Source organism: Alexandromys fortis, unplaced genomic scaffold (genome assembly GCF_014885135.2).
Source record: "Alexandromys fortis isolate MF-2015 unplaced genomic scaffold, M_Fortis_MF-2015_v1.1 scaffold_21, whole genome shotgun sequence".
NCBI lineage: Eukaryota > Metazoa > Chordata > Mammalia > Rodentia > Cricetidae > Alexandromys > Alexandromys fortis.
Genome location: NW_026067905.1, coordinates 11,667,287 through 11,691,685, shown reverse-complemented (window position 1 = coordinate 11,691,685; position 24,399 = coordinate 11,667,287). Strand labels below are relative to the sequence as shown.

The following is a 24,399-nucleotide window of genomic DNA, read 5'->3' as shown; positions in this document are numbered from 1 at the left end:
GAAGATGTACATGTGGAGAAATGAGACCCAGGCTGAATGGTAACCAGAGCAGCACACAGGAAAAATCTGATCCTAATGCTGTCTTTCCCTGCCACCACCCAGCAATGAGACCTTGGGCCACATCCCACTTACTCTGTTTCTTACAAATGAGGCAGTTTAATGAGAATATCTTTTTTGTTGTCATTATTTTTTGAGACAGGGTTTTGCTGTATTCCTGTGTGTCGAGGTTGGCCTTGAACTCACAGAGATCCTCTTGCCTCTGCCTTCCAAGTGCTGGGACTATCCTGAACTCCATCTCAGGCCAGAAATCCTGATTCCATGGGTGGTGGAAAAAATCACTTGCATAGCAAACCTTCGATTATTCCTGGGATGGAGAAGTAGTTCCTGGCCATTCCTCGGATCAATGTCAAAGCACATCTCTGAAGCTGATAAACACTAGCTCCCTTGGAGTGATCAGAATTCATGTCCTGGGGAAGAGTACTGAAAAGGCAAACTCTGCCTCCACATCTCAAGCATTTTGGAGGACATCACAAGATGATAATTCATATAACTATGATAGCAATGCTGAACTAGAATAAATGAAGACTAAATTATGCCCAGTAGCCATAAACTCAGGTAAGGAATTATGTGCAAGAACCCTTAAAACTGGGGTCGGAATGATGGGGTCAGCAGTTAGGAGCATTTACTGTTCTTTGAGAATTCCATCCCCAGCAACTACAGGGCTTATAAATGCTCTGACTCCCTCTTCTGGCCTCCATGGATTCTTGCATATGTTGTACATAAATGCATGGACATACACACACACACACACACACGGATAAATAAATAATAATAAAGCCTAACAAACAAACACCTTTGGGATTCATGGCTTCAGTTATGTGGTGCCTGCAGCTTTCCTAGACAGCTTGTAGAGCTCCTTGTTTGCACCCTCTCGACATTCACTGGGTATTTGCTATGTGCTAGACATGGAGGTGAACTCGGAGGCAGCAAAGACAGCCTCTGTTTTCAAGATGTGTTACTGGATAGCACATTTTTGCTATGGAGGATCCTTGTACATTCCGAACACTGTCCTGTACTGAGATTATATTGCTTGTCTACTATTCTGTGAAAACAGAGAGGTTTGTGTATCCAACTTTGGCTTGCTTCTTCATCCCCAGGCCTCCGGCAGCTCCTGGATGTTAAATATTATCTCTCCGTGTGATTTGCAGCAGAAGGAAGAATCATCTGTTACTCTTTTACTTCCCTAATGAGCCCTCAAGCTGGTGTGCAGGGCAGCAATGGCTCTCCTGCCTCTTTGGAGAAGACGAATGATGGTTTGGATTTAACTGCTTGATGTTAATCTCCTTCAGGACTCAACTTTTATTCTTCTTGTTTCTTCGTTCTGCCTCACTCCCAAATAAAACTAAATAACCAGGACAACCAGAAACAATAGCTGAAAGTAGACAGCAAGGTGTGGTGGCAACACCTTGATGGGCAGGCTAGATGTTTCCTTTGCTACCATGGTAACTACTACTAAACAGCCTGCCTTGCTGTTGACTGCTCTCTGTAAATGTGAAACTTCTTTTACATACAAGTGCTCAGACCAACTCAACTACCTGAAATACTTTCAACATCTTTCAAGACTCTTCTTAAATAGACGCCTACTAATTTCTTCAGATTGTTTTATAAATGTTGAATGCAGTATTGAGAAGCTTCATTATACTCAATGATCTTCATATTTTCTGGGATTGGTAGAATATTGTGAAAACAATAGTAGAACATTTTTCTGGGGCTAGGACAATGTCTTGGTGAGTAAAGGCGCTTGCTGTACAAACATGAGGACCAGAGTTTAATCCCAACACCCTCCTAAAAAGCCAGGAGTGGTCCTGGGTGTGCTTTTCTAAGCCTAGTGCTGAGGGAGATGGAGACAGGAGGATCCCTGGGGCTTGCTTAGCACCTCCTCTAGGGCCAGTGAGGGGCCCTGCCTTGAAGGAATAAAGCAGAAAGTGAAAGATCAATACACCCACCATCCTCCTCTGACCTCTGAGTGAGTACAGGCATGTTCACTCGTATGCATACATGAACATACCACACATGTGTTCCTGCTATCATATACTTGCACATAAAAACATTTCCATTAAAGTACTTAATTGAAAATATAAAGAGAGGGGGCTGGAGAGATGGCTCAGAGGTTAAGAGCATTGCCTGCTCTTCGAAAGGTCCTGAGTTCAATTCCCAGTAACCACATGGTGGCTCACAACCATCTGTAATAAGATCTGGTACCCTCTTCTGGCCTGCAGGCAGACATGCAGGAAGAACACTGTATAGATAATAAATAAATAAACCTTTAAAAAAAAAAAAAAGAAAAGAGCCGGGCGATGGTGGCGCACGCCTTTAATCCCAGCACTCGGGAGGCAGAGGCAGGCGGATCTCTGTGAGTTCGAGACCAGCCTGGTCTACAGAGCTAGTGCCAGGACAGGCTCCAAAGCCACAGAGAAACCCTGTCTCGAAAAACAAAAAAACAAAACAAAAAAAAAAAAAAAAAAAAAAAAAAAAAAAAAAAAAAAAAAAAAAAAAAAAGAAAAGAAAAAGAGACGACACTTAAAGTTGTTTCTAATTATCTGAAGAATTAATACTAGATAACTGAGTCCTCATTCAACAATTCTTTAGGTACACATCTATTAAATACTTAAAAGTGTCAAGCATTATACAAATACTGTAAATATAAATAAGATTAAGAAATGTTGCCAGGGCTGGGTGTGGTTGTGTATACTTTTAATCCCAGCACTCTGGAGGTACCAGTTGGAGCTCAAATTGTTTGTTTATTTAATACTCAGAACAAATGATTCTGGTTACATCACAAATTTGAGATTTCTTGTTGACTGTTTTTTGGCAACTATAACTTTTTCCCCCTAGGTGCTAGTGACCAAGCTCAGGGCCTCACAGGCTTGGTTGGTGCTCTACTACAGAGTTACACTACTAACCTAAGAAGGCCATTTGGTGGTGACATTGCATTTCTCCACAATTCCTGGCTTCTTTCCATTTTTTTTTTTTTTTTGCATTGCTGAGGATTGAACCCAGGGCCTCCAGCATGCCAGGCAAGCGCTGGGCCACTGAGCTACATCTCCAGCTCCTGGCTTCATCTTATATGCTTGGTGATTAGCAGTTTACAAAGGGTTTGCATGTCTGTCTTATTGGAAACACAGGTTTTGAGACATTTTACCACGTTCTGGACATTGTTTCCCTTCTGTTTTATGTATGTGAAGCTAAAAGTTCCCAGTAAATGTTGTAATGACAGTGTCCTCTACTACACACCTGAGATGGATATTTGGTCTTGGAGGTCTCAACCATCAAAGCCTCTAGGCCATAGTCTCAGAAATGCATTCTTACTTCAGTTTTGCTTTTCAATTGCTGTTCGTTCATGTTCAGTGCCTTCTCTTTATGGAAGAGTTAATTGAGGGCAAGAACCATTAAGGAAGGGGTCAAAGAAGAGGTAGTATTGGGTTTCAATCTGTGACCTATATACTCTTTGATCAGCTGTCTTTTAAAGACACTATGGTGTCAATAAATTCTATTTATCCAATGGTACAGTCTCCCCAGTATATCACATACCTCTCAGATAGTGCTGCTATATATTTGGTTACTGTTGCAAGTATGTCTAACCAGTTTATTTTTAATATGTAATATATATTTAGTATATAATAAAAACAAATTTATGTAATATTTATAGAATTATTTAATAATAAATAAAAAATATATAATATATACATATTTATTGTGTGTGTACATATGTCATAAGGCTAGCATTTGGAGTTCAGAGGACAGTTTTTGGGAGTAGGTTCTCTCCTTCCACCATGCGGGTTCTGGAGACTGAATTCAGTTGTCAAGCTTGATAACAAGCACCTCTAACCATTCAGCCATCTTCCAATTCCTAACCAGTTTTATATGATATTTCATATATACAATAATGTTGTTTTTAATTCTTCCGGGGTGTACCTGTGCACCTAGGGATTGTGTGGTCACTGGATCACATTTACTAGATGTTAAACCTCATATAAGCAGGCCTTTGGAACATGAAAACCATTGAGTTTTGATTTCAGTTTCCTCATTAATTTATATTTTGAGACATGCTTTAACTATGTAGCCCTGACTGGCCAGGAATTGGCTATGTAGACCAGGCTGGCCTCAGATTTATGGAGAGTCATCTCTCTGCCTTCTTCTGAGTGATGGGGTTAGAGGCGTTTGTCATCATGTTCACTTATTTTTATTTTTACTTGAGACAGGGTCTCACTCTGTAGCTCGGGCTGATTCGAATGTTAGACTTTTTTCTTGTCTCTGTCTCCTGGGTCCCTGGAGTACAGGCGTGTGCCCAGCTGGCTTCTGTCTAATTGGACATTCTCTTTGGATTTGCTTAGGATCCGTTAACACCAGATTGTTAGCAACAGTTTAGTTTTATCATAATTAATCCTGTGTGAGAAAATTAGTGGCAGGGACCCTAGCAAGGCGTTTGAATGCAGACATCAAAGGATTCACCTTAGTACTTCTTTCTGTTAGAGAACCCTGGAACTACTGCAGAAACTTCTTCTAGCTTCCAAATACGGATTTTGTTGCTGCTGTTGTTTAGTTTTTCAAGACAGGGTTTCTCTGTGTAGCCCTGGCTGTCCTGGAACGCGCTCTGTAGACCAGGCTGGCCTCCAACTCACAAAAATCCACCTGCTTCCGTGTCCCCCCTCCAAGGGCTGGGACTAAAAGGTTGTACCACCACCACTTGGCGCTGAATACAGATTTTACATAGTTCCAGCACCCAGGAAGCAGAGGCAGGAAGATCACATCTTTTAGGCCAGCCTGCTTAACACAGCGAGTTCCAGGGCATTGAGAGCTACATAGTTAGACTGTCGTCTCCAAAAAAAAAAAAAAAAAAAAAAAAAAGTTAATCTGAGGTAATCGAATCATTTTCCTCATGCTTCCTTTTTGTTTTTCCGCACCGAGGACGGACTCCAGGGCTGTGCGCTCCGTGGTCTAGCCTTAGAAGCAGGCTGCAGCTGCTGGCCCCCGGGCGGACAGAGAGAGCCCCACCCGCTGGGTCGCAGGTCGTCCGGTCCTCGGGGCGCGTCCAGGGACGCCTTTCCGCTCTCCCCCGGGCTCTTCCTGCCACGCGCTGGCCACGCCCCTCACGAGTTTCAGCTAGTCATGGCGGCGCGGCTGTGTGCACAGCACCTCCTTTCGACGTGGCTCTACAGGTGCAAGCCCGACTCTTCCCCAGAGCCCCCCAGTACCGGCCCCCGGGTACACCCGAGAAAACCAGCCCCGTTTTCTTCTTTGCAGGCGAGCCGCGCAGAGCCAAGGCCGGCACTACCGCGCCGCACTCTGCTCCGAGTTGAAGCGTCCCCTGGTCATTGAAGAGGTGGCTTCCCGCCCTGTCGGGCCACAGGAGGTAGGGTGACAGACATTGACCCCTGGATGCCTCCATGTACGGTTCAAAATCTCCGTCTATCTCGGCCACACAGTAGATGGCTTCCTGCCGCAGTCAAGATCCTAGTTCCCAAGCATAGGGGGTGACCCGGAGGCTAGAGCGCATCCACTCTGGGCTGGAAGATCAAGCCCTTTCAAGGTTCACAGAAAGGCCAAAACTGTCAGGAAGCAGTCTCTCAAAACTCATGTATAGGCTCCTTTCCAAAACTCCAGAGCAGTTGCCTTAGAAACAGCATCTGATTTACACACGGCTTTACATAACAATACAGATAAAAGGACCCTTATCCTTTGCTTAGCCCCTCGTCAGCATCAAATTATCTGCCCTTCCCACTCTCCCAAACCCCAATCTAGTGAATACATGCCCGGGCCCCTCTGAAGCCCTGCAGTAATTTGGTATTTTTTTCCTGTGTGGTTTCACCAGATAGGTGAAAGCCACCTTGGCTTTGCCTAGGGACCACAGTGGTGACAGTACGTGACAAACACACAGTGAAGGATGCAGAACTTGAAACAGGGTGGAGCCGGCCAGTGACTTCACGCTAGGGATCGCTGACAGGAGGCAGAAATGCAGCTGCAGCCCTAAAGGTCACCAGAATGGAGGCTGTGGTTAAAATGGATTGCTTGGAAGAGCATGTGATAGCAGTTTCTCCCGACTCACGTGCCCAGAGCTCCTCTTGAATCATTCCTTTCTGGGGGAATTGGTGCTTTTTTGGTTTTGTAACACACCACATAATCCAGACTGACCTTGAGTTTAGGATCTTGCACCAGCTTCCAGAGCACAGAAATGCCTCACCACTCTTGGCTAAATTGTTCTTAAAACCAAAATGGAGTGCGTTGAGGACCTGTGAGTCAGTAACTACTCCAGGGCTGGGGAGTTAGCTCGAGAGAGCCGTATTTACACTATTGTTATTCCAACATTAAATCCCTGGAGTTTGGAATGAAATCTGGCAGCAGCACCTGCCTAAAGAATAGAGAAATGCTGTGGGCGGTGGTGGCGCATGCCTTTAATCCCAGCACGCAGGAGGCAGAGGCAGGCGGATCCCTGTGAGTTCGAGGCCAGCCTGGTCTACAGAGCAAGTTTCAAGAAAGCTATTACACAGAGAAACCCTGTCTCGAAAACCAAAAGGAATTGAGAAATGAATGCTTTTTGTGGATGAAAAATGGCTTCTAACCACCCTGCCACCTCTATACTAAACTTAAACAAGTAAATACTATTGGTTTGGAATTCTGACTGGCATCTTCTGGGATTCCAGGGTCTGTTGGGATATGTTCTCTAGTGAGTACGGGTGTTATCTGGGCCTGTTCAGACAGATTGCTGAGCCTTTACTTCCCGCGTATGATTCAGCATGGGGTGTGGCCTGAAAGTCTGAATTTTTTACTTTCTTTCTTTTTCTTTAGACAGTTTCCTATGTATCCTTGGCTGACCTGGAATTTACTGTGAAGACCAGGCTGGGCTGGAACTCACAGAGATCTGCCTTGCTCTGCCTTCTCAGTGCTATTATTAAAGGCACATGCCTCCACACCTGCTGAAGTGTGAGTTTCTAAGAAATCCCCAGGGGATGCTGAGGACCAACTACCTTTTGAGACTCACTGGTTCCCCAGAAAGCCTAGAGCAGTGGTTTTCAACCTGTGAGTTGTCACCCCTTTGGGGGCCAAACGACCCTTTCACAGGGGTCTCCTATCAGAGATCCTGCAGAGCGGATGTTTACATTACAGTGCACAACAGCAGCGACATGACAGATAGGAAGTAGCAGTGCAACAGTTCTGTGATCGAGGGTCACCGCCACATGAGGAACTCAATTAAAGGGCACAGCATCGGGGAGTTGGAGACCCACTGGTTTGAGAACTCCTGGCCACGTCGCTGCTGGTCTGCTCCGTGACAGCTTTGCAGAGAGCATAGAAGACAGGGCTCTAGGCTGGCCTCCAGGATTCCGGCTTCTTGAGTTCAGACCGTAGTTGTCTATGCTTAGACCCCCTCAGTGGCATCCTGTTGTTCCTAGTACAAAGTTCACAGCTGCAAATCTCGGTGTAGTGGAGTGCGCTCACTCTCACGGCCTTGTCTCTTTCTCCACTTCGTGTTCTAGGTTTTTCTTTTGTCTCTGATACAGGACGCTCACACCTGTCATTCACTTTTATTTGTGCCAAACTTTCACCTCCTGGTCTGAATCATTGTTTCTTTGCTTTTATTAGCTCAAGGGTTATGCTCCTAGTTTTCTTGGCATTCCTCAAGGGGTCACATACCCTCATGTGTGCTTTCTCCTATCTTATTTTACATGAGCCAGGCATGATGGTTGAGGTTTATAATTCCGGGAAGATTTCAAGTTTGAGGCCAGTCTGGGCTACCTCGTGAGACTCATTTAGCTTCATTATTCTTTAGTTGGTGCCTATACTTTTAGGTCCACAGAAGCCTTAGTTTTGTCCATTTTGCCTTATAATACTCTGTCTGGCTTTTTGTTCAGTACCTGGCATATGGCTGTCATTCATTCAGTAACCCTTTCTGAGTTAATTGTTACCAAATGAACTTTGTCTCTGTTTTGTTGTTCTGTTTCCTTTGCAGGTCAGAGTTGATGTTCATTTCTGTGGCATTAACTTTGCCGATATTCTGGTCTGCCGTGGCCAGTATCAGGAAAAACCCCCTCTTCCCTTTACACCCGGTGAGTACAGGGGGACCAATCTACTACTTCAGGAAAGGGAGATTCTGAGGGTTTTCAGAGCCGCGTGCATCTTCTCAGACACTACTCCCCGCCCTCCGCCAGGCTTGACTAGTGAGGGAGGTTTTTGTTACATACACCATCATCACTGTTAGAGTCACTACCTCGTGACACTCCCCCTCTCCCTCCCCAGGCCTCAGTACTCAGTATTGTATCCCCAGCTTAGCATTGCTCTGGTTTGTTTATAGATGGATGACACTCAGTGGTTTAGCTAGATTGTCAGTTGCTGTGATAAAGCAATGACCAAAATCAACCTGGGGAGGAAAGAGTTATTTGGCTTAACAGTTAGTACAGGAACTGAAGCAGAAACTGTTGAGAAGGTTGCTTGCTCTTAGGTGCAGCTTTTCTTATATTACCTAGGCCCATCTACCCAGAGCCGGGACCACTCACAGTGAGCTAGACCCTTCTGCATCAGTTAGCAATCAGGAAAATGCCCCACAGACATGCCCACAGGCAAATCTGACTGAGGCAAGCCCCTAATTGAGAATCCCTCAGTACTTCTGGGCTGTGTCAAGGTGACAGGCACAGCTAGCTAAGGACATTCCCTAACTACTTTCAAATGAATAAATGGGCAGCCCTTTCGATGTTGTGTTCACCAGAATCCTGTTGTTAACCCTAGTTATCCCTTTGCCTTCTTGGTGTTGCCTCCATTTTATATTTTCACTGAAGGATCATAAACACGCTTGCAGCTAAGACCTGTATACTCATCAGCCCAAGCCCAAAGGAGCTCAATGTCAAAGGCTCAAAAAGAAGAGGAAGGCCTGGCGTTGGCGGCACACGCCTTTAATCCCAGCACTGGAGGCAGAGGCAGGTGGATCTCAGTGAGTTCGAGACCAGCCTGGTCTACAAGAGCTAGTTCCAGGACAGGCTCCAAAGCCACAGAGAAACCCTATCCAAAAAACCAAAAAAAAAAAAAAAAAAAAAAAAAATAAGAGGAAGTAAAAGCCCAAGTGTATCCTAGCAGCCCACTGTCTGACTTCCATCACACTCTCTGCTGGTTACTTTTAGATCATTAACACACAGATAAAAGACTGTTTTTTGTTGTTGAAGTTATTTAAGGAGATCTAAGTAGAGTTTAGTGTGTTTGGAGCACTTGCATATTTTATATAGATAAATATAAAGATTATAGTGATTGCATGATTGCAACACAGCTGTTATGTTTGGGGTTTTTGGTATTGTGTCTTAATACCAGAACCATTTCCTTCTCCTTGTATTTGCTGAAAGAATAGATCAGAGGAAGATGTCACAATTAAGTTATTCCCTGGCAGAGCAAGTAGGAAATGCATAGCTATTAGGTTCAGGAATTTCAGAGCTGGCTGGGTGGTGGTGCGTGCCTTTAATACCAGCACCTGGATGTCGGAGACAGACTCTGTGAGTTCAAGACCAGTCTGGTCGACAGAGTGAGTCCCAGGATAGCCAGGACTACACAGAAAAACTCTGTCTCGAAAAATAAAAAAATAAAAAAAACCAAACCAAACCAAAAATAACCCTCCCCAAAACAAAACAAAAACTAACAAAAAAAACAAAGAAACAAACACATAAATAAAGGAAGAGAAATTTCAGAGGTGGCTGAAGAAAGGGAGACACGACACTAATTCATCCTGTTCTGAGCTAAGTACTGTCTGAATAAACATAGGTCATGTCCTTGAGGCCCTCTCAGAGCTCAGCAAAGGAGACAAGACAGCAGATAAATATAACTTGGTGATTGTAGTTGGGGTTGTATAGGAGCCCGGTGGCCCTGCGATCAGGGTCAAAAGTACCTGTGTACTGCGTGCATATTCATGAATGACCTAGGTGGAGAGTGGGGCAGCTGTAGTTTATGTGTTGAGACGATGAAACCTTACGCTCATTATCCTGTGTTTTGAGTACCACCTTTTACCCTTTGGGCATTCAAAACTTAATAGCTCCCAAGAGCAGATGAGGGGCCCTGTTGATCAGAGTTTTCCTATCTCCAGGGTGCTGGCTTCAAAGGTAAACCTAATGTTTAACTGTTCCAGGGATGGAGATTTCTGGGACTGTCCTGGAGACAGGAAAAGGTGTCACCACTGTGAACAAGGTAAACTGGTTAAAACCCCAGACTGTGTGTAGCTGTGAGAATGTGCTCATTTCGTTTACACCCATCTCGCTTCTCCTGGCCTTGGCCGTGTGACCAAAGGAACTCAAGACAGAAGGCAAAGAACGAATTCTGAATGAGGAGGTGGGGAGAGTGGGTGGAAGTTTCTGGCCTTATTAAACTATTACGAATATAAGACAACACTTGATCTTCAGTTACTGAAGGAATAAAGAGCTTGTTTTTTTTTTTTTTTCTTTTTTTTCTTTTTGGATAAAGGATTTTTAAGTTTGAGTCTCAAGTGAAAAAAATAATCAGGGATTCTAATTCTTACCAACTTTCCTTCCTCGACTCCCCGGTGTCTAAAATGTGCTCCTATTGGCTTGGTAGCTTGGTATTGAGAGAATTGCCATGTTTTCAAACCAGAAATGAACTCTGAGTAGATATTAAGGCCAAGCCATGTCTTCTGGCAGAGATGTGTGTCTTGGAACATGGGCCAAGTACATGTGTTCTTTCCCTCCAGGGAGATCGGGTTATTGGAGTTTGTCCTAACCTGAACGCTATGGCCGAAGAGTGTGTCATTGACCAGAAGGTATAGCTGCCTCTCGGCACTCATGGACGCATAGATTTCCTCTTTGGTTTTCGGTTTCCATGTCTCTCTTCCTCACTTCGCCCTTCTTTTGTGTTTGTATCATTATAGCTTGTTTCTAGCCAAACATTTTTTATCTCCCTTCAAATGCTAACTAAACTTCTGTTTTGGTGTGACAGCCCTGGCACAGAGTTTTGCTTGTTTATTTTTTTCAGTGCCTGAACAACTGGCTGGCCATTTATTTGGACCCTTTTTAGTGACAGGTGGTTGAAAAACTGGTTTAACGCATTGAGTTTGATATCATGGGTTTGTTTTCCTATAAGCATATGAAGTGGTCTGCACTAGGAACAGGGTCGCCCCAATGGGGTGAGCAGGATGTGAATGGTGCCCCCTAGCGGGGCCGTTTTATAAGAATCCCATCCAGTTTTAGGGAGGTACGATTTACATAACACACAGTTTACCTGTGACCTCATAGTAATCCGGAGTCTGTTCTCCTTTAGTTGGCTCCTTTTTTGAGCAGATGCCAGCCTCAGGGGTTGGAAGTCTCTTACGCCCAAGTCCTAAACTCACCCCGGCATGCTTGGTCCTGATCTGTACTCCTTAATAGGTGATAATAGACATGTGTTTCCCATTGCAAATTACTCACCAATCGCATCGAAATGTGTATTGAACAGCTTCGGTAACCAGGCACACATTTCCACAAATGCTGTTATTTCTTTGTGTAGACCCTGTGGCGGATTCCAGAAAGCGTCTCTCTACAGGATGCTGCAGTCCTACCGGTATCTTATGGCACAGCTATTTTGGCTTTAGAGCATCGGGCCGGCACCCAGCCCGGGTAAGGACTATGTAGGAGGCAGAGGGTTAGGTGGTTCCTTTTTCTGATGTTAGCAATGCCTGACAGGACTTTGCCTGAAGCCCAGCCTGGTGGTGCACTTAGTGTTCCTAGCATTTGGGAAGAGAGACAGGGGGATCAGGAACCCAAGGCCATTCTCAGCTGCAGAGTGAGTTAGGTGCCAGTCTGAGCTACATGAGACCCTGTTTCAGAGCCAAACCAAACCCCAACAAGACAGCATTATCCTACCTCTTCGTTCCTCACCTTTCCCCCTCATTCTCCCCCCTCACCTTTCCCCAGGCTTCTCTTCAGCTTAAATTCCTTTAAGGTGAGGAAAGTCAAAGAAGAGACAGTCTCTCGATACTGGGGACTGGCTGTGGACCTTCCTTCTGCCTCGGAGTGCTAGAACTTAGAGTATGAATTTGGAAAAGCAGATCTCTTGAACCTGACCACTCTGGGGATCACTTTATAGGAATACATCAAGTCCACAGAGTTGGCTTATTTTATTCTATTTTATTTTTGAGACAGGGTCTTGCTATGTAGTTCAGGCTGGCCTGGAACAACTTATATAGCCCAGGTTAGCTTCAAATTTAAGAGCTTCATTCTCAGCCTCTGAGTGCTAGGATCACAGGTCTGTACCATTATTCCTAGGTGGGACCCGGTTTATTTAAATTCACTTCCTGTGTGAGGCTTATGGTATGTGTTTCTATGAGGCTTGGTTGGTTGTGCCAAGCAGGATACTCTATCTATCTATCTATCTATCTATCTATCTATCTATCTATCTATCTATCTATCTATCTATCTATCTATATTTGGTTTTCAAGACAAGGTTTTTCTGTGTTACCCTGGCTGTCCTGGAATTCACTCTGTAGACCAGGCTGACTTCGAACTCACAAAGATCCACCTGCCTTTGTCTCATGAATGCTAGGATTAAAGGTATATGCCACCACTGCCGGCTCTGGATATTTTAAATTTAAAAGTTCTAAGCCGGGCGGTGGTGGTGCACGCCTTTAATCCCAGCACCTGGGAGGCAGAGGCAGGCGGATCTCTGTGAGTTCGAGGCCAGCCTGGTCTAGAAGAGCTAGTTCCAGGACAGGAACCAAAAAAGCTACGGAGAAACCTTGTCTCAAAAAAAAAAAAAAAAAGTTCTGCAATCTTCCTTTTATATTTGGGAAACTGGCTCTCAATCAGTTCACAGCGCTGGCCTTCAGAGTTGCTCCATCCGGTAGCTTCAGTTGAACAGTGTCTAGTCCATGACTACACTGCAGTGGGACAATGGTCTGGACCTTGTCACCTGTATTTTAAATAAATGCTGATTGGCCAGTAGTCAGGCAGGAAGTATAGGCAGGGTGACCAGGCAGGAAGTAGAGGCAGGATGTTGAGAATTCTGGGAAGAGGAAAGATTCAGTCTGCAGTTACCACCCAGACACAGAGGAAGCCAGATACAGAGCAAGCAAGAAGTGACTGCCTTACCAAAAAAGGTAACAAGCCACATGGCTAACACAGACAAGAATTATGGACTGGTGTAAGTTATAAGAATTAGTTAATAAGAAGCCTGAGCTAATGGGCCAATCAGTTTATAATTAATGTGGACCTCTGTGTGATTATTTGGGACTAAAGGGCTGTGGGTGGTGTGGGACTGGGTAGGACAGAAAACATACCACCTTCTAACATCAGACCATGTTTAGTTGAGAATAGTTACGGGATGACATGAGGCATGCGTCAGTGTGGTCGCTCAGAGGAGCAGCCGCTACTGCCGTGAGACAGGCTATCCAGAGAGATTGAGAGACCTCTTCCTGGAAACATCTTTAGAACTAGACAGAGTTAGCATTGATCCTGAAGTCACGTACATATCCCACCCCTTCAGGCTGGAGGATAGAGTAACATGAAGGTTTGAATGCTCTTTAAAATGCCCTCATCTGTGTTCCTGGGATCTTAGCGTGCATGAGCTTTGAAGGTTCCTGCAGTAATACTCGTCTTCCCTCGGCACAGAGAAACTGTTCTAGTAACGGCAGCCTCTGGAGCCACAGGCCTTGCGGTGATCGATGTGGCGACAAATGTTCTCCGGGCCAAGGTATGCGTGTGTTAGAGTATCCCTTAAAAATTAACTCCAGCCGGGCGGTGGTGGCGCATGCCTTTAATCCCAGCACTCAGGAGACAGAGGCAGGCGGATCTCTGTGAGTTTGAGACCAGCCTGGTCTACAGAGCTAGTTCCAGGACAGGCTCCAAAGCCACAGAGAAACCCTGTCTCGAAAAAACCAAAAAAAAAAAAAAAATTAACTCCAGTGTTTAGGCATAAAAGACATTAATTCACTTATCAAGTGTCCTGGGAAGGGCACCGGGACACACAGTACTTAGAGGATGGTCTTGCCATCTGTGTGCTTTCCCACTAAGAGGAGACCTAGAGTGTACCACTGGGCCTTGAGGTACTGGAACCTGGCAAGGGCTGCCTCCCACCATGGCCTCTGCAGATGCACATCTCTCTACCTGCAGTGCTCCCAACTGTCACCCACTTATTCAGGCTTAAACTCACGGCACCTTTCCAGGGAAGCATCTCTGTCCTCAGGCTAGGTCAGTCTCCCCTCCCTACTATTTATGTATGATCTCATACTATCCTATGCCTCTGTTTTTTAGTACATACCTTCCTGTGTGATTACTCCATATGTGGCCCATTGTGGGTCAATGTCTTCCCTTCTTCTGGACTATAATCCCCATGAGGGCAGGGGAAATGGTTTCATGGTTCAGGACTCATCCCAGCAGCTCTCATGGTACCTGGAACCTAGTATATACTCAAGAGCTATTTCCTAAATCAAGCAATGAATGAATGAATGAGTGGAAGATGGACTGGTTCTCTACAGGGGACATCTCTGGGGTTGCAGGGGCCGGAGAAAGACTTCTATGAGGAAATAGACGTTTCAGATGATCTCTGAAGGACTGGTATCAGTTATAGCAGAAGGTGAGGGCAAGTCAAGGCTACTGTAGTGGTTGGACAATGCTGTAGAAGACCCAGAAAAAGAAAGAGGCACCGTGCAAGAAGAGAATTGCTGCCAGTGCTATCTCTGGAACAAAGGACCTGTAGGGGATGATGAAAGGTGACTAGTCCGGCATGATAGGACCACGAGGGCCTTGTTTGTAGCTGAAGTATTTGAAAGTTTATTGGAGACCGTTGGGAGGGTTGCTGAGAATTTAAAGTAGGAAAATGACATTATTATTTTTAAGTTTTGTTTTGTTTGAGGCAAGATCTTGCTGAGTGGTCTAGACTGGCTTCCAACTGGGGATCCTCCTGTGTGGTCTAGACCGGCATCCAACTGGGGATCCTCCAGCTTGGCTGGAATTGCAGGCCCTCACTACCACTCCCTGCACTGTCTTTGCATTTAAAGTTCACCGTGACTGTGGGTATGAGGGATAGAGGTAAGGTCAGAGGTGATGGAGACAGAAGGGCAGGTGCATTGCCTAGGCTAAAGGTTATGATACCTGGACCAAGGCAGTCGAGATCACTGAAGTGGGAAAAAATAGAGAATTCCAAGACCAGAGAGCATCCTACTAGTCAGAGGAAAACTTTAAAGGTATTGGAGGGGGTTCACATGCCAGCTCTGCTTCCAGCTGAAGAGCATCCATCGCCTCATTTGTGAGCAGCGCTTCCGTAGAGCTGCTGGGAATACTGAGATTCCATGTGCACATGCCTATAAGAAGTATGGTGTGTCAGCACAGCTCTAATGAGTCCTGTTATTGTTAGACACTGAGTGGGAAGAGAAAGACTAAGTTAACTTTTGGAATTGGCATTTATTGAGACGGAGCGTGCGGGAGGAAATAGAGATCGGTTTTGGATACACCGCGTGCAAGGTTCCTCAGGCCCATGTGGCCGGAATGGTGAGACCGTGCCTAGAAACAGAAGTTGATGGTATTTGGTGCCTCAGATGGCATCTTTCCTTTCTCACCTTAGGAAACTTGTGGAAGGAGATGTGAGAGCTGAGAACGGCCTTGGGAATTTGGAGGTTTCCTGTGCAATATTAGCACATTTCATGTTATCAGGAAGGGCTTTTAGCTCTCTTACGGGGGCAGGGAGGAGATCATGGTTAGTCTCCATGTCTGTTTAGCATTTCTTAGGAAGACAAAATTATACTATTTATTTAGTTCTAAGAGGTTTGGTAGAAAACTTTGCTTCAATTCAGATATTAAAATTCATCTGAGCTATATCTTCTTTTGAAGCAGAAAGTTCTTTAAAATAGAAATAAATGAAAGTAAAGGTTAAAACTGTTTGCATGCACCCTGCTTGGCACAGGCCACGTGATCACACTTTCTGCTCACAGTGTTGCCTGCTGCGTTCAGAGGGCCTCCAAAGCAATTGTCTTAACCTTGATCCTCACACCACCCCTGGGAGAGGAGTCCTCTAAGTGTTTATTATCTCTGCTTCACAGATCAAGGAAGTGAAGCACCAAGAGGGAAAGTAATTCACTGTAGGTCTCACTGGGACCTCGTGACTGTCTGTAGATGGGATCAGGTACCTGGTTCTGGTCTGGTGTCTGCTCGCCATAGCCCTCTGTGGAAATAGCCCTCAGTAAACTGGGCTGTTTTAAGGGCTGTACTAGGGAGCACTTAAAAGTAGCTTTCATTTCCAAATAGTTATGGGTGAGTTTGGAATCCTTTATGGGCACTGATATTCTTTAGTATCTGGGAGGATTTTGCTTTGTTATGTGTTTTCAAGGCAGGGTATTTTTGTGTAGCCCTAGCTGTCCTGGAAGTCACTCTGTAGACCAGGCTGGCTTTGAGTGCTGGGATTAAAGGCGTGAGCCACCTCTGCCGGTAACACATTCTTTTTTTAACATACTAAAGATTTTATTTAGCAATCAATTAACAAAGAAGCTGCTATATCTAACTCAAAGAGATCTTAACCATCACACATACATAGTAATGCTGGGAAATGAGCTTACAAATGGTTAAAGTGGTCAGTAGAATGGGGCAGTAACAGTGAGACTGCGTCTTTCTCCATCGCCTAGGCTGGCTTCAGCCTTATAGACAGATGGGTTTATAGGCATGTACCACTGTGATGGACTCTACACTGCCTCCTTATGGGTAAGAAGAAGTCCAATATCCCTTGCCCAAGCATCCACACTTTGCAGTACTTAAATCTAAAAGTCTTTTGAGTGCTGTCAAGATATCACAAATAGAGAGTTCCACATGTGTGCTTGCGAGGCAGGCTGGAGAAAAACCCAGGCATGGCTAAGCAGGTAGAGCAATTAATTGTTTGGCAAGTGTAAGGCTCCAGGCTCAATTCCCAGCACCATAAAAAAAGAGAGAAAATTAAGTTTCTTTATGTCCAGGAGTGGTGGTATACTCCCATTGTTCTCAGAACCAGAAGAGCGGGGGAGGAGAACGGAGAGCTAGAATCCAGCCTGCAGTGCATAGCAATAGCCCGTCTCAAAGAAGCCAGGCAAGCAACCCAAGCCCCCAACTAACAGTCCAACCAACGCTTTCAAGCTACACAAGTGCAGATTCTGAGCACCGCCTTGGACTTTGTGCTGGGCGTCCTCACTGAAAAGGTTCTTCTTGGCGACACTTCGGTGTTTGTAGCTTTGGAGTTTCCCAGATCCTGGACTAGCCACAAACCTGTAGGCATGATTTTTCCTGAGGATGACAAAGCAGGAACAACATGCACTTTGGAAGAAGGCAGTACTATTGACTTGCAGTGTTCTTCTGCCATCTACTACTTGGGTGACCCTGGCTTGATTGCTTAATCTCTCTGAGCCTGTACCTCTGCAGTAATGGACGAGCAGTAATTATCCCTGTCCCATAACCTTCCTCTGAAGTTTAAATAGAATAAGATTTTGCATATGTCTGACTTTGGCTGCAACTTTTCTACCTCCCCTGGGGCGTTTGTATTCAGGGTTCCACTTACCTTTAGAAGTATGTTTTCTTTGACTGATTTGAGGTAGCTGAGCCTCAGAGAAGTCAGGCATGAGGAGGTTAAGTGTGCAGAGCTCGGTTAAGTGAGTTCCCTGGATTGGGTCTCAGCTGTGTGAACTTCCTTGGATACTTAACTTCTCTTAACTTGCCTCAGTTTCTCCATTAATAACATATAGCTAATGGTGTGTGTTTCATTGAACTACCATGAATAAATGAATTTCTGCTGTACATGAAACATTTAGAATAGTGCCTGGGAAAATACTAACACAGTGTGTAGTTAGTTCTTCCTAAGTAATTTGTCCAGTGTGACACAGCTGGTGGTTAGAAGAGCCAGGATTTGAACCCTGGTCTATCTGACTTATGTTCACCTCTAGACTGGATGTCTCTGGTTTGTGCGTGTGGAGCCTCTCTCCTTCCCGGCCACACGCTACATCGTGCTTTCTTGACTCCAGCTGTGATGTCCAGCTTGTATTCTTACTGTGTGGCTCATGGTGGGTGCTCATTAAATGGTGGTTTTCATTTGGAGTTGGAGAAAACTTTCATTGCTTTTTAAACCATCTAACTAGACATATGGGGTTCCTCAAACTGTGGGCTTCAGAACTTATGGTTCCCGGAGGGGCCCGTGAGGTCTGTCAGTGTTGGAATCAAGGCTGATGCTTGGGCAGGGGGAGTTTCTTGAGAAGCGCTTGAGGATAGATTGCTAGGCTGTACCCCTCCTATGACATGATCTGGATCATTGGAAGCCTTGTGTTTTCCCTCAGGTCATAGCTGCCGCTGGAAGCGATGAGAAGTGCAAGCTGGCCATGGAGCGGGGTGCACAGTTCAGCGTGAACTACAGCCAGGGCAGCCTGAAGGAGGCAGTGAAGAAGCTGGTGGGCAGTGGTGGGGTGAATGTGGCCATCGACATGGTGGGAGGAGACGTCTTCCTAGAGTCTCTCAGCAGGTACGTGCCCTAGAGCTGGGGCTCCACAGAGCCTTCCTGCATCTCCGACTCCTGCCTCGGCTTCTCTCTGTCTTTGCTGCTCATGTCTCCTGTAGGCATCGGCATCAGCGAGAATAGCTGAGTGGGTGGGTGACAAGGAACAGAAGCAGAGAAAATCAGGAAATGCTTAAATATAGTAAAAACAAAATACCCAGCTGGAAAATATTCAAAAAATGACTGCAGACTCTCCAGTTGGCAATGCCAAGGACTTTAGAAATTATCCGTGTGTTAAATCTAACTCCCTGGGCCCCCCACTAACTGCTTTAAATACATAGGGGTGCAGGGCTCTGGGGCTAGCACTGTTCTGATGCTTGGATTGCTGTGGCGGCAGTTCCCCATTCCCCAGCTCTTTGGACGGTGCAGGCCCTGCAGCAGCACACTGTGTGCTTCTTGACTTTTCTGATGAACTGTGTCACCGGGGGCTTGGTGGGACTGTTCTTTCTTACCAGCTTCTTTGTGTTTTCACCAGGGCCTCTGGCGTTCTCTGAGAGTACTGCTTCCACCTACCCTCTCCATTTCTCTCTCCTCCTGGGTTTTTTAAGACAAGATATTTGTCTGGGTGTTGGTGGTGCATGCCTTTAATCTCAGCACTTGGGAGGCAGAGGCAGGCAGATCTTTGTGAGTTCGAGGCCAGCCTGGTCTACAGAGTGAGTTCTAGAACAGGCTCCAAAGCTACACAGAGAAACCCTTCCTCAAAAAACAAAGCATACAGGGTATTTGCTGTGTTGTCCTGAAAGGTACTCAGTAAGCCAAGGCTGACCTTGAACTCCTGGTGTCCTGCCTTCTGAATACTGAGATTACAAGCACACAGGAGCCACCACACCTGGCCTGGTTTCATGTTTTTTACATCCATGCTTTGTCATTTATCTCAGTTTGAGGTAGAAAAACAAGAGCAGAGAGAGCAGCTTGGCCACAGAAGGAATCCAGTTAGCACTGGAAAGAATCCAAAGGAATCCCATGAGCTGGGAAGCCGGCATCTGGACAAGGGAGCATCACTCAGGGTGCTGGTCCTGTGCTTAGAGAAGCAGTCAAGGGTGCAGAGACCCAGTGCACCTCCTCCTCTCCTGCCTTCCACCTTGATAACTGTGTTCAAGGACAGCTTACATTTCCTTTCTGAAGAAGCAAAGCAAAACAACAGCCACCAAACAGACAAAACCCAAACAACTACGCACATCTCTTCCATCAAAGGCCCATGCAAAGTTGTTATTATTTTTATGATTCACGAATAGTATGCTCTATGGCACTTTTCACAATGGGATAAAGAAAAGTTGGCAGTTTCTATAGATTATTCAGAATCCTCTAAAGAAGTACCATGCCTTAAGGAGTCCTAAAATATCTTTGTTTACACTGACTGCTTATGCCATCATCTGTCTTATTCCTGCTGCCTGTGTTCAAAATCTTCAAGTCCAGTTGCCTTGAAATACAGCCTGTGGAAAGACATTTGTTGATACCCAATATCCTTCCATAGTTGAAGAGAGTGCAATTGGACTTTTTCTGTCTCTCCTGCCAGCTCCCAAATCATGACATGGAGATCTATATTAATTATGAAAGCTTGGGCGATAACTTAGGCTTATATCTCATATAACTTAAATTAGCCCTTTTTTGGTGGTGGTGGGAGTTTGAGACAGGATTTCTCTGTGTAACGGTCCTACCTGTCCTGGAACTAGCTCTATAGACCAGGCTGGCCTTGAACTCACAGAGATTCACCTGTCTCTGCCTCTTGCCCGATGCTGTGATTAAAGGCATGTGCTACTACTACCCAGCCAAATTAACCTGTTTTTATTCATCTATATGTTGCCATATGACTCATGGCCTTTACCTGTCCTCTTGCATGTCTTGTTCCTTCTTGCTCTTACTGGCAACTCCATCTTTCTTTGCCCAGCATTCTCTGCCCCCAAATCCTGCTTAGCTATTGGCCGTTCAGCTTTTTATTAAATTAGTCGGAGTGACACATATTCACAGTGTACAGAAGGACTGTTCCACAAGAGCCAGCCTCGGTTCTAAAGCACACTGTCCCAGACCTGTGTGACACACGTGACAGGGTTTCCTTCCTTGCAGAGGTGGAGTACTATTCCACGTGTGAGCACGTGTGTTTGTTTGTGTGCCGCTCCTTATCCTTCCATCTGGGGAGGAGGCGTGACTTGTTTCTATCCCTTGGCTATTTGGGAATGATGCTTCTGTAGACATAGGTGCGCACAGAGACTTCTCATGTTCTCTAAAATACACCGGAGTAGAGTTAGTGAATGTATTTTTAATTTTTTTTTTTCGAGACAGGGTTTCTCTGTGGCTTTGGAGCCTGTCCTGGAACTAGCTCTGTAGACCAGGTTGGTCTCGAACTCACAGAGATCCGCCTGCCTCTGCCTCCCGAGTGCTGGGATTAAAGGTGTGTGCTACCACCTCCCGGAGACATATTTTTAAATTTTTGAGGAAACTTCATTTTGTTTCTCATCGTAGTACCCCCACTCCCCATTTTGAAATAAATCCCACCTATAGGACATGAGGATCTCAATTTTTCCACATCCTTGCTATTAATTCTTTTCTTTTAGAGTAGCCACTTTGATGGGTATGCATGTCCATTGTTCTTGTGTGTGTATGCGTGTATATGTACATGTATGTTGGGGTGGTAAACTTGTCCATGTATGCTTCATGTATGCTTGTGCGGAGGCCAGAGGTAGACACTGCTTCTCTTTCTTCCTCTATTTTTCTTCACCTTATTTATTTTTTTTTTTTTGGACAGGGTTTCTCTGTGCAGCTCTGGCTGTCCTAGAACTAGCTCTATAGACCAGGCTGACCTCGAACTCACAGAGATTCGCCTGCCTCTGCCTCCTGAGTACTGGGATTAAAGACATGTGTCACCACTGCCCAGCTTTTCACCTGATATTTTGAGACAGGGTCTCCCACTGAACCCATCAGTTCCCATCTCAGTTGGTCTGGCTGCGCAGAGACCGCCAGTGCTGTTATTATGGGTGCACACCCCATGCCTGGCTTCCTATGTGAATGAGGGGGATCAGAACTTAGGTTCTCATGCTTGCGCTACAGACATTCCATTGACGGAGCCATCTTCCCAGCCGTCTGTCCATTGCTGCTTATAACCTTCCCCCCTCCCTCCTCTCCCTCAGCCTGGCGTGGGAAGGCAGGATTGTGGTGTTGGGATTCGCTGGAGGAAAAATCGCCTCTCTGCCCACCAACTTGTTGCTCCTGAAGAATATCTCTGCTGTAGGCCTATTCTGGGGTCGCTACCAACAGCAGGACTTTGCATTGTTTTCCAAGAGCATGTCCTCAGCCCTGCAGTACTGCCAGCAAGGGCTCATCCACCCACACGTCGGCGCTGTGTTCAAACTGGAGAAGGTGAGGCAGCGTGTAAGGAACGTGGGACAGATAAGGCTGGGAAGTAATCTATGTCAAATCTGGCAGCCTTCTCTCTGAGTAGCATAAACCCTCCTTTTATGGACTGAAAAGGTGAAAATGCTGTCCTGAGTGCTGGGATGTCCATACGAAGCAGTGGAACATCATAGGCTTCAGCGTGACCGGATTCCTGCCAGTCTCCTGGCTTTCGACGTAGATGCAGGTTATGCTGAACTTTGAGGGCTCGGTCTATCGCTGGTGACTCAAAGGGAGGAAAGTCACGGTACTTTAGAAAATAATTTACGTGTGTTGATTTGAACCTTGAACTGTGCAACATAGAGTCCCAAGGAGGAAGCACTTGGCCTGACCTTTGGTTTTCAAATATAGATGCTTCCAGGTCTAAGCAGATGATCTGAGCGGGGCACTGGGCTCAGGACATAAATCATGCTGGGTATCAGAAGACTCTAATCAATGCCTTAGTCACTGCAGTTAATCCTGTTAGGATATTTTCCCTGTTTTCGTTCCCCCACAGTCTCACTAATGCGGCTTAACCTTCCTCCCCAGCAGAACTGCACGCAGCCTGGGCTGTGAAGCGAGGCTGCTATGCATTTCCTGTGGTGCCTGCCTTTCTTTCAGGATTTTTTGTTTTGTTTTGTTTTTGTTTTTGCCTTAATTTGTTTTAGTGTGTAAAAGAAAAAAATGAACAACCTTGTTTGGTAGCTCTTGTCAGTGATGAAGGCCCTGTCCTGTTCAGGTGTGGATTAGCAGGGTTTAGGCTCATGGTGCTCCACTTCATGGGTTACCAGCCTCCCATCTGGGTTCTTGAAGCAGTTTGTGTCTGTTTCCTTTTTGATGTGTGGGTCAAGAAAGTGGCAAACTGTTGGTAGAGGATCCGACTGGCCGTTAGAAAACTGGTTGTATTCTGTTCTAGTTTAGCCCGCTTCCTCTGTAGACACGGGAGCCCCCTGCTTCCTGACCTTGGTCTCTAAGGTAGAATCGAGGAGAAGGTCACTGTCTGTGGCTCTCTGATGATGCTTTAGGAGCTGTGGTGGGGATGTGGGTGGGAAGTGGAGACCACAGCTGCTGCCCTCTGGGACCACATTTTTTTCAGAAGCCGAAGGAACTGCATGCTTTCTCTTTTTCATTCATATTTTCCTTTTAAGAAAAGACTTTTGTGGTTTAAAGACTCGAAAACCACCAGTTTCGGTAACCTCTGGGCCCCTTTCCGGCTGTGGCTTTCTATCACCCGGAGGCTGTACCTGTTGGTAGACAAGTCGCGCTGCGGGAGGGCAAGCAAGTGGTGGGTGACATCTCCTCCCTCTGCTGACGTGCTTTCAGTGTTGCTGAGGCATGGGGAAAAGCCACTTTAATTGTCCACATTGCTGTTCTTTCCTCCCAAACATGAATTAGCTCTAATTACTGTCTGCCAGCTTCCATTCGCCTTTCTGCCTCCCAGGAAGGGCCCTTTACTGAGAGTGCCTGGATCTGCCTCCTCTGCTGATTTAGGGGCTCTCCAGTGGCCTTCTGATTCTGGCTCCCTGACATTAAGTCCATCCATACACCACACATTTGCTATTTCTTCTCTTTCTGTGTCCACAACCCAGCAGACAATTTAGACAGATACTAGAGGCTGGGCACTTTGCATTCATTCATTCATTCATTCATTCATTTGTTCAGCCCTCAGAGAAACTCTTTGTGGTCTGCCCATTGTTTAATTACCTTTTACTGGTGAAGAACTTGGACTTAGAAGCCAAGAAAGCTTCCCAATAACGTGTTGTGTCAGAACCAACATGTAGGCATAGTTGGTCAGACACCAAAATCTCTGTTCATGACCATGTCAGACTATCTCTAAATGAACCAAGAATTGACTTCGCAATGCTGTATTTTTTTTTTAAAAGATAAGTTTTCATTGTGTAGTTCTGGTTGGCCCGGAATGCACATGTATACCAGGTTGACTTCAAACTCAGAGAAATCTGCCTGCTTCATCTTCCCAAGTGCTGTGGTTCTGGCTACCACAGCCAAAAATGCTGTATCCCATGGTGTGAGGCTTATTCATCTCTCATAGAAATATCTACATGAAAGAGCTATCTTGTAATTAAAATGATCAGCACTCTGGTATTTACTTAGGCAGCGACGATTTTGTTCTGAGGGTAAGTGAATATATAATTGATTTTATTGAACCTTATTTTTGATTTAAACATTATTTGTCAAAACCTGTTGGGATTCGGAAACAATCACTAGGGCTGGAGAGATGGCTCAGCAGTTAAGAGCACTGACTGCCCTTTCATTTGGTTCCTAACAACAAAATGGTGGCACACAACCATCTGTAATGAGAACTGGTACCCTCTTCTGACCTGCAGGAATACATGTAGGCAGAGCCCTATATACATGATAAATAAAAATGCTTAAAAAAAAAGAAAAAAGAAAGAAAATGATCACTGAACTCATAAAATCTATGCAGTGTCTAAATGATGGGTGGTTTTGCAGAGCTGACCATGATGGTTGGTATTAATATGGCAATAAACTTTGCACTATTGT

At 45.4% G+C, this 24,399-nt stretch overlaps 1 protein-coding gene across 2 annotated transcripts in view; it reads left to right on the top strand.

The window, feature by feature from the left end:
- The first annotated feature begins 5,101 nt into the window (after positions 1-5,101).
- The window catches only part of LOC126497383 (quinone oxidoreductase-like protein 2), a 36,749-nt gene continuing 17,451 nt past the window's right edge, over positions 5,102-24,399 (top strand). The window contains exons 1-9 of one of the 2 annotated variants that reach the window (XM_050135374.1): positions 5,103-5,219; positions 5,305-5,413; positions 8,006-8,102; positions 10,157-10,215; positions 10,733-10,801; positions 11,524-11,633; positions 13,623-13,704; positions 18,296-18,477; positions 21,636-21,864. In XM_050135374.1, coding sequence (XP_049991331.1) covers positions 5,170-5,219; positions 5,305-5,413; positions 8,006-8,102; positions 10,157-10,215; positions 10,733-10,801; positions 11,524-11,633; positions 13,623-13,704; positions 18,296-18,477; positions 21,636-21,864 — 987 coding nt within the window. In that variant the 5' untranslated portion in view covers positions 5,103-5,169. Of the gene's footprint in view, positions 5,220-5,304; positions 5,414-8,005; positions 8,103-10,156; positions 10,216-10,732; positions 10,802-11,523; positions 11,634-13,622; positions 13,705-18,295; positions 18,478-21,635; positions 21,865-24,399 lie in introns of both variants that reach the window. The other variant, XM_050135375.1, reaches the window with a different exon arrangement.